The 13,700-nt window shown below is 36.9% G+C and overlaps 1 protein-coding gene across 3 annotated transcripts in view; it reads right to left on the bottom strand.

Moving 5' to 3' along the window:
- The window catches only part of SLC9A9 (solute carrier family 9 member A9), a 505,685-nt gene that overhangs the window by 76,067 nt on the left and 415,918 nt on the right, over nt 1-13,700 (bottom strand). For 2 of the 3 annotated variants that reach the window (XM_039876498.1, XM_039876497.1), the window contains one exon: nt 11,359-11,438. In XM_039876498.1, the coding sequence (XP_039732432.1) occupies nt 11,359-11,438 (80 nt within the window). Of the gene's footprint in view, nt 1-9,075; nt 9,816-11,252; nt 11,439-13,700 lie in introns of those variants that run through there. The other variant, XM_039876499.1, reaches the window with a different exon arrangement.

The following is a 13,700-nucleotide window of genomic DNA, read 5'->3' on the forward strand; positions in this document are numbered from 1 at the left end:
AATCTCACCATTTCTCCCAACTCCAACCCCTTATAAACACCATTGTACTCTTTGCTTTTATGACTTTTCTTGATACCACACCTCGGTGAGATCATGCAAAGGTAGGGATTCTTAATGGGCTAACTGATAGAGGAGCAGGGTATATCCATTTCCCAGTGGGTCATCTTCAAAAGAGTGGAATTTGTGTGTGCCAGAGATCCGGGGAAGATTACTCAGTAAGGCATATCTGTGGACTGAGACGATATTTATGTGCTCATCATAATCTTGAATATAGCAGGAAATCAGCTAGAATTTTGAAATAATAAAAATGTGATGAAATTCTTTGTTTATATCTGCATAGTGAGTCTGTAAACCTGTCACTGATTTTAGTATCATTTCAACTTTATGAAGCTTTAAAAGTATTTGTCCAATTACCAATTACCATATTGTTCATCTTCTGAACACTTTAGTTCAGGGAAAACTTGAGGACTTCAGACTAAGAGTAAAAAAAAAAAAAAAGAAAAAAAAAGAAAAGAATTGGTCAAGGTAAAGCCCAGGCTTCTGAGGTAGTGCTGCTAGAGCTATTTAAATTATGAGGTACCTGCTTTTGAGTGGGGTTCCCTCTTCTTTCAACACTCTGTCTGTAGGGCATACAGCTAGCCTTGGGCAGCCACCTATCCTGACAGAAACTGGCATGCTGCTCTTGGTTGCTCCAAGCATGATCTGTGTTAACATGAAGCAAAGGAGGGAAAGGTAAAAACTTTTAGTCCCTGCAACCCAAGTGTTAGGTGGTAGTGAGGGATGTGGGAAGAGAAGTTTGAGATTGTTGGGAAAGGGTAGTGGGGAAATGGACAAGCAGTTACTATCTTCCCTGTTTCAGCTATTGAAGACATGGTAAAGAATTAGGAATAGACTTGCTTAGAAGCCTGCATTTATAAGCCAGAAATCAACACTGGCCATCTTTATAGGCAACAGGTCAGTGAAATCCAACACACTGGTGGATTTCAAGGAATTGCAAGGAAATGGCTTCAAGGGATGTCAAAGGCAATGGTTTGAAGATGTGCCTGTTTCCTTTGGAAAAAGGTTAGCTCTCCTGTGCTTCTTCCCCTACTTTTAGAAGCCTACAGCATCAGCTACCACTGTCAAGCGGCTGTCACAGAAGGCTGAACATGGCCTGAGGGCTGGTGGCATTTAGTTTATCAGTTCAGGAACAAAGAATAGCCTTTTCTTTGAAAGTGAATTTTAATTCAACATTTTCTTTTAGATTAATTAAAACTTCTGTCAGAAATTCTCTCATTTCTGACCATGAATAGGTAACTGAAATACCAGAACTGAGCTGAAAGATCGAGTTGGCTTTTTAACTAGAAAACATTCTGGTAGACCCCAACAATTACACCACTGGCTCATTTTCTTCAGTGGTGATTTAAGAATCAGTGTCTTAATGAACTGATACCGTTATATTTTAATACACTTATATTTGAAACACATATAGAGAAGTTCAAAATATCTTTTAAAGAAGAATGAGAACACTCCTGTCCTCATTTTTATCCTCATAGAAAATGGTGGATGTTTTCGGGAGCTACTGTCCAGAATCATTTTAGGTTCACTGTTCTGTCTGTCACACCATCTTCCACACGGCCATGAATTTAATTCATTATAACAAACTGGACTCTATGCTTAAAGTGCTGTGTTGGTCTCCTGCTGTCAATAAGAGAAAATTCATTTTTTTGACCATGACATATGTGGTTCTGCCCAATCTGTCCATGTGCGAACTTTCCAGTTTCCACTTTTCTATTCTCACTGAAACTCTCACTAATTTTCAGACACCTCATACACTGTTGTGCCTTTGCTTGCACTTTTTTCATTGTCAGAAAGCCCTTCGCATCTTCAGCCCAGCTTCTTATGATCCTTACTTTTTTTTACCCCTATTTTCAAAGTTACTTCTGTGTGGCTTCCCCGATTCTTCAAAGCTGGCTATAGTTTGCTACAACCCCCTCTGGCTTCCACATTAGGGGGTTGTTTGCTACAACCCCCTCTGGCTTCCACATTAGGATGCTGGCATCTTGAGGGCAGCCACCATTTCTTATTTATTTCTGTGGCTTCAGAAGATGTTAGAAGATACTTTTGGGGGGGGGTGGTTATTAAAACTAAATTCAGTTAAAATAATTGAAGAAAATTTAAACAAAATACTTAATTTTTTAAGGGGGTAAATATTAAAATGAGATCCAATTAAGGAAACACTAATTGCGATAACTTGATAAATGACTATCAAACAGATAAATCAGGTTTGTAACAGAAAAGAAACTTCAAAGGCTCTTTAGCTTCTGACACATTGCTCTACTTTTAGACAAGGAGTCACCAAACAAAAATATAAAACTAATACTAATAAGAAAGGATTCTGACTATACTAGGTGTAGAGAATAAGAGTTTGGTGCTTTCTTCAAAGGCTCTACTGTCTTATGAAGACTACCTCCTTTCTCTTTGTCCTTCCAATTCTGTGCTTTGTAGGCAGATTTATTCAGGCTCCTTTCAGCTATTCATGCCACACTTATCATGAGACCTTCCTCCATGTTACTACCTCTGCTCCGAAAGCTCTTCCTCCCTTTCTATTGTTTAATTTCATGTTAGGAAATCCCAATTCCTCCATAGACTCTTTCCCACAAGACTAGAGGAATAGGACTTGTTTCTCCACCAATCTCTTCCTCTATTAACTACCTCTTTGCTCACTCATTTATGAGCTGTTTGACATACACTGAGAATACATCATCACCATTTACCTTGTGAGGTGAACTTAATTAAGGCAGGGCCATGTCTGCTCACATGTTTTGTGTTGTATCTATCACAGCCTCACATGTGCACAAGGGCTAAATATTGCAGTCAATGAGAAAGGCCACACTTCTGTTTCCTTATCAAGTGATATGTGAGGGCAGCAGTCATGACTCAGGGTGATAATGTGTCTCTGGTAGCTCATGAATTCTTTGGCAACCTGTAAATGACTTAGCTCCTTCAGTTGAGAAGGAGTGACCAAGTAGCAACTAAAGAAAAAAAAAAGCATTTAAAACCCTATCTTTTCCTTGGGGAAGAAATATTAAAAATTAAATTTAAAATTGGCAATGTTGGAGTAACACATTTTTTTTAGTTTTAGCATTTTTTTCCTTCTCCTCTCTTTCTAATAAAATGATTTAATGCTGACCTAGAAATCTTCAAATATAACATTACACTGCTAATGACAAAATACAAAACTTCACTTGAAAGGTGCAATTGAAAGATTTCCTTTATCACAAGAAGGTACAAGAGGAATAATCATCATCAAAAGCTAGTATTGCTTCCATTATGGAACAGAAAAACTGCTGTATTTCTCTATGAAGCCAAAATTGCTATCTGTGGTGTAATTTTCAGAAAAATAACAATGGGACTACAGAATATAACTTAGAAAAATCATAAATGAAACAATTACATGTATAGAATAAGGGACACAAAGGAGCTATCTAACACCCAGCTACCTAACAACCATTTACTCAAGATCAAATAAGAAGAAATTATGTCTGAGTTATAGCCTAAGTAGAACCACCCCTCCCCCACTTTTTTAAAATGGAGACCGAAGACTTTCTTAAGTACTAAATATGGCTATTGCAACTAAATATTATTATAAGCATACAAATAATGGATATTTTGGTCACTCAGGATAATAAATGACAATTAATACTAAACACATTACATGATGCTTCCTTTAAAGAGAAGCAGACGTCAACAGGTAGTAATGTTAATAATAAAGCTAACATTATTGAGCACCGTTCTAAGTGTTAACTCTAATCCTCAAAACAAAACTGTGAGGTGGGGACTTCTATTATCTCCACTTTGCATCTGAGAGACTGAGACACAGAGAGGGTAAATAACTTTCTTAAAATTATATAGCTAATAAGTGGATAGGCTACAATAGCAAATCAATAAATCCTAACCACTAAACCAGACTTTTTTATTTGATAAAAACCAAAAATGGAATTTCTAAGTGTATCTTTGTTTACACACAGTCATGTTCCTGAAAAGACATCTGTAAATCAGAAATTTAAAAACAGAACCAGATTGAAATGTAAGATCTGTGAGAATTTGTCAATGGCCGTGTCCCTAATGCCCGGGACAGTACCTGGCATGTGGTAGTTCTTGATAAACATGTGATAAATAAATGAATAAATGAACAAATGAGGAGAGTCTAATACAGACTTTGCAATGGGAAAGCACTCAATAGATTCTTTAAAATTGGATTTAAGGAAATTTATTTTGTGAATTTATTCTGGAAGAGGAGTAACCTGATTTCTTATTTTCATAAATTTAGATTTTTATGTTGTTTACTTAGAATGTAGATGAGATGAGAGTGTATTAAAATTTTTACAGAGAAAAAGGCAAAACAAATAAGGAGTATGAAAGCTTATAGGATTATTGCAGAAAACCCAGTTATCAACTGGGGACCCACAACTTCTTACATTCACACTAGGGGGGGTCCATAGTGTTTAGGCAATAATTCACAATGTCATGCTTGTAGTCACCTGTCAGAGCTCCAGAAGTGTTGTTGTCTGACTATAGAATTCTGCAATGTATTTAGGCCACAAGGTCTTGAGAAAACTGCACTGCTTAACTGTTTTAATACGTTTGGGCTCTGAGAGGCAAGTGAACCAGTTATTATCAGCTATTTTAATGAAGCTATTTTAATGATAGCCAACTTTTCCAATGGATTTAGCCAAAACAAAGGATAGCATTTATTATTCCCATTATATAGAAGAAGACATCATGGAAGACCCAAGTTATGACCTGAACAGAAATAGCTCATATTTTTTGGTACTGTGAACATTTCCCTAAATTGATTCTCACCATAAAGTCATGAGAACATAAAGATCTAGGAAGCTAGCAGTTTTGTTTGTTTGAATGTTTTAAATGAATTTTAATTAAGATCTATCTACAAACTATCTTTACACCAGTGCCTGTGAGAACAAAGATGACCAAGTCAAGCTGACTACCTAATGGAAGTGGTGGCTGTACTGCTGCCCAACGCAAGCTCATCTCCCCTCTACAGCCAGCTTCCTCTGGGGGAAAGCAGTTAATGCTATGTGCACCCTCACAGGGGATACCATTAGAGAGTCTTTAGAAAACTGATTGCTTATGTTTGCTTCAAATATTTTGATATTTTGGTGCTTCCTGAAACCACTGTGGAGTTATCTGGTTATATTTTGCAAGTGAGGATGACAAATGATTTTAATTTATGGGTGCCCTAAAGAGTCCCCCCATTAAACTCAACTGATACCAGAGTCTCTCTTTCCTATCTTATGGACCACCTGCCATTCCCAAGGGCTTTGGGGCCATGACTCATTTCAATGAAGCAAATAGCAAGACTTCAGGAGGGTCAACCATGTCTACCCTGTTTGCCGCTGGGCCGTTGGCACATATTATATTGCCTAGAACATAGCAGGCACTCAATAAAGCATCTATTGAACAAACGATATCTTACGTTCTCTGCTATCCCTTCTGCTGTTACTAAAAGACAAATACACCCTACCCATGACTGGTGAAGCTTCTGATGGTGAAGTTACTATAAAGAAGCTATCCATAAAACTATAAATTGTACACCAGCCACACTTATAACAATAGCATCACACATATTAATGCTACCAGAAATTACTGGATGGACACAGTTTACTTTTTGTTTATTATGAATGCTGGCTCCAAGTCCATTAGTGACCTTGGATGCACTTTTTCTCTCTTATGGGCTCAGTTGCCTCATTTATAAAACTGGGATCACAGAGCTAACATTTCTTGTTCCCCTGAGAGTTTTTTATGAAGTAAACTCAAGTCATTCACAAGGCCACAGTACTACCCCAATAAATAATTCATGGATGTTTCAGCTAGTCAGAATAAGAAATAACTGCAATGCAGTGATCATCATTTAAAATGGAAATTACTGTTCACAATATTCATACCTATGATTTAAAATAAGCATGAATGTGTGGGATATAATGAATTCTTTCAAGTTTTAGGAGGAGAAAGATCCTCCCTTTTATTTTAAGAGTACAATGGCATTACATTTAAACCCATTAAATACTTGGTTCCAAGTATCATTTTTAACGATCCTGATGTTCACATTTATTTTTCCTGGAATGCAGCTCCAGCCTGTTACACTTTGGTACAGGAGGAGGTCTGGTATCTGTCACTTTCCTTGCCAGACTCTTTAATGGAAAACTTGCGAGCTGCAGCATCCACACATACTGCCATGGGCCTTTCATTTTGTTGGTAATAACCTCCGTGCGCTCTTCATTCCAAACCAGTGATGGGAAGGAAGTCTCCATCCACATGACTTTATGTAATTCTGTTACTGTGTCAACTTGCCAATGCATTGTTGTCTGTGCACTTTATTTACACTTATGTAAAATGTTGGCAACCACATGATAATTCCTTATTTTCAGTTGATATCAGCATACAGGAAGTGCTAAAAATGATTTTAGTCTGCCATTATTATTTTGGAAAAGGTCATTCTTATCCCGTGTCATTCACATTTGTAAGACTAATATATACACATGTTTAAAGGGAGAGATGATAAATAATAGAAAGGAAAGAGACAGACAGTCCAGCAGGATCATTAGTCTCCTACGAATAACAGAATGCAAGATTCCCACACCAGCTGTAACACTGTGAATCTAAGCTAATCGTTTTATCTGATGTCTTAGGTTCTGAATAAGGGGACGCCAATTTCTGCTCCTAAATTCCTCATCATAAGAGATTGTTAGTGAGGATGAGAGGTGGCTCTAAAGTTTTAAGTTTTCATGCTAATAAAATCAACACGTGATTGGCAAGAGAAGATGCATTCGAAATCACCCATACAAAGAGTGGCTTCTAAGCCATAGCCAGGCTTAAAAGCATGAAATCAGGTAAACTTAAGGTCAGTGATATGGCTGTCCCTATCTAGGGAGAGGGACACTGAGGCTGGGGGGTAGCTGGCTACATGGGGTTTGCCCTTCAGGTGCAAAAGGCAGCCTGATGAAAACACTAAGATTATCTAATCTGCCTGGCTCTGCTTTCAGGTTCATTTAGCGACTTTCAGATAATCTGATTTTCTAGCTACTAATATCTAGAATAAAGATTCCCTGGATAAAAAATACTGCTTGCTTGCTTGCTTTCTTGGTTTGTTCATTTGTTCTTTCATTCATTCATTTATTCCACAAATATTTATTGAGTGTTTGCTATGTGCCAGGCACTGCTCTATGCTCTGAGGACACACCAGTGAATGAAGACAGAACAAAATCCCTATCCCCAGAAAATATACATCCTGGTTGGAGGAGACTATTAAAACAAATAAATAAAGTACATACAGTAACAGTATGTACTTTATTTATTTGTTTTAATAGTCTCCTCCAACCAGGATGGTGACGTGTTATGGTGAAATATGAATCAGGGAAGGGGTGAAATAGTGGTCCTCTTGGAACTGATAATTTAAATATGAAGCCAGAAAGTTCTCACTGACAAGTTGAATGACAGAGGTGAGGGAGGAGGCATGCAAATGTTTGAGTAAAGAGCATCCCAAACAGAGAAGTGCCAGTGCAAAGGCGCAGAAGCAGGAATGTGCTTGGTATGTCTCAGGAAGGCCATGATGCCTAGAGCAGAGTGAGCCAGAGTGAGCAAGGGGTGGGGGCAGAGGAACACTAGGGACCAGATTGATACTTGAGCCTTTTAATGGCTAGGAAAGAATATTCCTCCCCATGGGGATGTGTATGATGATTTAGGAATTTATGTTTAGGTTAAACCTGTGCCTCCTTTGAGCTTGGCTAGAGTGCATCCATCTATATGAAACTAAACCATTCTTGGAGTCTACCATATTTAACTCTCTGCTCCTGAAAAGTCAAGGAAGGGCCTGACTCCAAAACTTGAAGGCTCCTTTTACAGCAGTGTTCTTAGAGTGACCAACAAGGACCCCAAACTCATTGCCCCATATATCTTCAATAAATGGCTGAGATATGAACTCTGCACTACACAATGTAAGCAGTTATAACTATTCATTGATTTAATGACGATTGTATGAACACATTGAGATAGGGTTTACCAGCAGAGTAAGAGATATCATGGACATAGAGTTGTCAATGATAAAGTTCATTTCAGTATATTAATGAACTTTAGAGTGAGACAGACCTGAGCTTAAATCATGGAACTGACACTAGCTATAGAACCTTAAGAAACTTAAGTTCTCAGAAACTTTGTTTCTTCTATCTCAGTGAGGGTACTTGTAAGAATTAAATAAAACATAAGGTGTGGTTATGAGAATTAAGCGAAATAATGTACTTGATGGCAAAACATAGTTCCTTTTCTCATCTCTTTCTTCTTAATTTCTTCTTTGCATTGCATGACTAAGAATTGCTGCTCACATTGAATCATTAGATGTTCGCCCTCATCAGATGTTAATTTTTATTACTTTTATTCTCCTGTAGAGATATTTTCCATGATATCTCTTTGGAAAATTTTTAGGGGAACGTATATATGTATTAATTATAATACAAAAAAGTAAAAACCCCACAAAACTATATGAGTGAACAACAGTGGCTTATTTTGTTGATAACAATGGTGAATTAAGACAATTGTTTTCTATTCTTGGATCTAAATATTGGGCATAAATTGAATGTGAATTGAATACTGCGATAGTTTATGTGTCGATTTGGCTAGACTACACATTATTAAATTAAACTTCAATCTAGGTGCTTTTGTGAAAGTATTTCGTAGATGTGGTTAATATTTACTATTAGTTGACTTTAAGTAAAGGAGATGATGCTCTATCATGTGGGCAAGCCTCATCCAATCCATTGGAAGGCCTTAAGAGGAAAACTGAAGTTTCTCTGAGGGAGAGGAGTTCTGTCTCAAGGCCGCAGCTCAGCTCTTGACTGACGGATTCTAGCCTGCTGACCTTCCCTATAAATTTTAGGCTGTCCTGCCTCCACAATCACATAAGCCAATATATAAACCTCTTTATATTTGTATGTTTGTGTGTGTTTATGTGTACATATGTATATGTTTGTATATATGTATGTATGTGTATGTGTGTATATATATATATAAATAGCTCCTACTTGTTCTGTTTCTGTCTCTCTGGTGAACCCTGACTGTTATAGGTCCATATGAAAGCTTATTAATTCTTCTTTTTCTTTTGTCAGTAATTGTTTATGGTGCCTCATTTGCGTGATGCAATTTTACTGAAATGAAAGTCGAGCAGCCCCAACCTGCATAATCAATTTCTTTCAGCCTCACAACAATTCCTTTTTGGCAAATTGGCCCTAGGGTTGGGGGATCATCTTTTCACTGGCAGGGGCCAGCATAGCTTACTTACGAGGTTCATGGGGCACATCACCTGGGTTCTAGGTGGACAATGGTATGAACATAAATGCCACATGGATAATTTGTCTCTAAAAATACAGATATATCAAGAAGTCACAGAGCAGAAACTGGTTAGTGTGCTACTCTATAGGTATGAATTTGGAGCATAACTAATATATACAAACTTTGTTTTTTAAGTGAAAATATCTTTGTGCAGTGATGGTAGCATTGAAATTTCTAGAATGAATGCACAGGAGGACAAATTACCATTAGAAGAGATATCACTGAGGGTGTAAATCTGCTTTCATTTGTTACTAGTCTGTCCATAATCATATGGAAATAAACCTCTGCTGAAAAGTAAGATAAAAACTATGACATCACCTGAATTTAGTGCTACTGCTCTAAGCTTAATATTTGGGTGGATTCCCACTTTCATTTTCTTGTCTTCATGTTACTTTATTCCTTTTCTTCATTGTAAAGCCTTCCTCACAGCACTGTCAGAATTTGAACAAAACATCTTTTATCTCATTTTTGATTCACCATTTTCTTACAATACATCTTGTCATAACCAAGCAGCCTTTATGTGTACTCTTTAGTTAATTTTTTTAAACTTCGTAAAACTTTGGTTAGCAGAAACTTTAATCAATGGCAGGGGAAATTGTGTTTTCAGAAGAGGAATCAACTAGATACATAAACCAGCATAACTTTCTAATAACTCTTTTCCCCTAGAGAGATCGGGAAGGCTTTGTGTAGATACCAGAGTCTCCAATAGATAGTTAATGGCCAAGAGGGACTGCTTTTTAAAGTGGTAGCAATGTACATTGTCCATAAAAGCTCAAGATTGAGCAAGGCAAGGTATCTGACCATAGATAACAGAGCTATGAAAAAACAAAACTGTAGCCTCAAAAAATCTCTACTTTCCACATCTCTATTTTGCAATTCTTAGAATGCCCTACTTTTGTGGAATTGCTTTCTAATTCTTACCTTGTTTTACTTTTGCTTATCTATGCAATCCTCAATTGGCTTCTCTTCATTCTTACTTTTTTTCTACACAGTCATTCCTCTAATTTGCTTTTCTTTCCTTCCTACTGTAAATTTCATGTATTTCTCTTGCCTCCTCTCCTCTTTCTATGTTTACCTCTTTTTCATCTTATTCTTTGAATTTCTTTTCTCTGTTCTTAATTCTTCTTCCTCTCCCACTGATCTATAGTGGCTTTAATCATTGCCGAGATGCTTTAAAATCACCCAGTGACTGACATTTTCTCTCTGAAAGGGGAGGGATTTGGGACTGTGGAAAAGTGACTACGAAGACCCAACACATTCATTCAATTTTCAGCTCAGTCCTTTCTTTTCTTCCACAGCTCTCTTGCTCAGGATTAAAGATGATGGCTTACACTAACTCACAATGGCAAAGACCTTCAGGCCCTTCTTAGCCCTATGAGTCACATGGCAAGGTGTACCCGAGCCACTATGTTTATGCTGATTGATAGCATTTTAAAATTGCCCTTTAATAGGAAAAGCTTACTCAGGTCTGCCTGGAAAACCAAGTAGTGCTATTTTGTAATGTGGTGACCAGAAGTATTCTTCTCCTTGGCCCACTTATTCCCCTTGCCCTCTCCTTAATTTTTTGCTGCATGGGACAAAAAAACACAAATGGGTTCCTGGAAGAAGGGTGAAGTAGCTTTGTTCAGTCACTGGTAAGCTGGACCAAAAGTAGGATCTTCACAAAGGATAGAACAGTAAAATAAATAAAATAAATTGGTCTTTCAGGACTCTATGATTTTATCATCTGGCATTAGGAAATACTAGGTTGCCATGAAAGCACCAAATTCATTTGATTCTGAGAGATTTCACTTTAGCCTCTTTAAGTATGGACTTCTTATTTTTTGAAATCATTCGTTTTGATAAGTTTGGTCATGAATTTGCTTTACCTTTCTGTGTTTCTTGAAGAGCAGGAGCACACGTCTCAGTGATTAAGTTGTCAAAGTTAATCTGCCACACAGCAGGACCTGGGAGATTATCATTACCAAAGGATACTTATGGTCAAAGCCGTACCACATTCTGAAGAGCCAAGCACTCTCTGTTTTTGTTGTGCTTTTATCCAAGTTATTTGCTTCCTAGGGAAACAATAGAAAAAGGCATTGGATAAATAATCAATGTAAAATATTGATATAATATAATGTAATATATAAAATATTTTCACTATAAAAATACATATCAAAACAAATTAAATTTAACTACATTAAAAAACTTTCTCCGTATAGGTATTTCCATCAAAATGAAGCAGCTGCCATGCAAATTAGCTCACAGATCTTGCCATGTGGATGAGACTCTTGTGGCATGTCAACATTTACTTTTCTTAATAATTCTTATTTTGTTAAATAGCTAAGAAATGCCACTTTTTTCACATCAGTAAAAATGATATTTCTGTCAGATTGCTGTTGTGGGAATTTTGCAGTTTACTTCTGTCAAATTTGGATGGTAATTATTTATGACTTACCAAAAGGTCAAGACTAAAGGGATGATAATAGTCTAATAATTTTAAATTTTAAAACTAGTTTTCATTCATTTTCTTTTTGATATATTACTACCAAATGCTATGGTTAATTTTTGATATCACTCTGCTTTGATTCTTAAGAGTTTTGAAATGAGATATTCTAGATAGGAAGCCTGTAATAATCGAATATGCTTGTCTCATACTTTTCTTTTTTCCAAAAGAGCCACAGTGGAAGAGGGGAAGAAAAGGAATTAAAAAGGACAAAAGAAAAAGTATCTGATGGATGTTTATGTTAAAGTAGAAGATGAAATTGTGAGAAAAAGGAAAAAAGGTGAAAAATTTTTGTGAACTTTAGAGAAAGATGATAATGAACATTGCAGTGTGGTAAGAAGGAGATTCAGTGGCATTTTCTTTTGTGTATCCCGTTTTACATATTAAGAGAATTCTAGGCTTAAATCAGTTGTAATTATCTCCATCATTAAAAGTATTTATATCTTAACATGAACATCATTGTTTTATTTGGGCCCACAGTTTCCATCCCCAAATTGTGTCATGAGTTCACAGTCCAGTAACAACGTGAGCATTTTCAAGAAATTATGACCCATGGAATGGCAATTCACTGGCTGCTCCAAAGCCAGCCCTTAGGTGAACTCAGCTTGGTTTGCTTTTGTTTTATTTATTTTAATTTTTAATTTTTAATTTTTCCCATTCTCAGGTAGTTCCATTGATGGTTAATGATAAATAGCTGAACACGAAGGGCCATATTCTGCTCTCTGAAATGTATACCAGCCAGTGCTGCAGTTCCATCCCCAACAAATAAAATGGGAATACAAGAAAGCAAAACGTGGTCCATTTTTAGTCAGTCATTTGTCCTTTGTCTAAAATGGTTGAAGAAGAGACTCGCAATAAAATTTAAAATCTAATTTCTAAATGGTGTTCCCTAGTAGCCATTGTTCTATATGATATTGATGGAAATTCTGTGCCAATCATTCAGAAAAGGATGGGTTAGACCATGTTAAACAGGTTTCTTATATACAGGACTTCTCAGAGTCTTTCATTTATAAATGAGCATTTTAAGTCTTCAGGAGGGAAGTGTTTCTCAAACTTGGCTAGCTGTGGAACCCATTCCCCATTTCTAAACCCCACTGTGCGACAACTAAAAATCTTTTCATGAACACTAGAATTCCATCGATCTGTTTTCTGGTGGACCTGGAGTGCTATGCCTTGTTATCAAGAGTTAAAATTTATTCATCATACTCCTTCAAAGAGGAAACCACATGCCCGGTTCAATTTCCATCCTTACCTCTAGCTATTTCTATCTCAACAGAAGTATCAGATTTACAAAATTACTGCTGCACATATTGTTTTCATCATCTTGCAACAACTACAAATTGTTTCTGAGTCACCATCTCCCACAACAGATACAGCATGCTGGGGCTCAGCTGGCAGAATAAAACTGGTCACCCTAAACTCAACTAGTTCTAAAAGCTCTGGACTAACAGTGGGATATATTCTCTCTCTCTCTCTCTCTCTCTCTCTCTCTCTCTCTCTCTCTCTCTCTCTCTCTCTCTCCCTACTTCTACTCTCTTTTGCTTTAAGAATAATACAGAGAGAATTTTATCCATTAACAGGCACAGGCAGTTTTTAATAGCTGATAATATCTACTGATGACATGATAGTCATTGAAGAAAATGTATAGAAAAGAGTATAAACAAATCCTGTTTTATATTTGCTTGTTCATTTTTAAGTAAAGAAGAGCTGCGTAGTGATGAGCATGGCTGGTAATCAAGGGTCCAGGATTCTAGTACCCACTCTGCAGCAGCCCAGCTGAATGATGCTTGCAGCTGTTACAGTTCTGAGCTTTTGAATGCTCATTAATTCC

The sequence above is a fragment of the Pteropus medius genome, unplaced genomic scaffold (genome assembly GCF_902729225.1).
Source record: "Pteropus medius unplaced genomic scaffold, Ma_sr-lr_union100, whole genome shotgun sequence".
Taxonomy (NCBI): Eukaryota; Metazoa; Chordata; class Mammalia; order Chiroptera; family Pteropodidae; genus Pteropus; species Pteropus medius.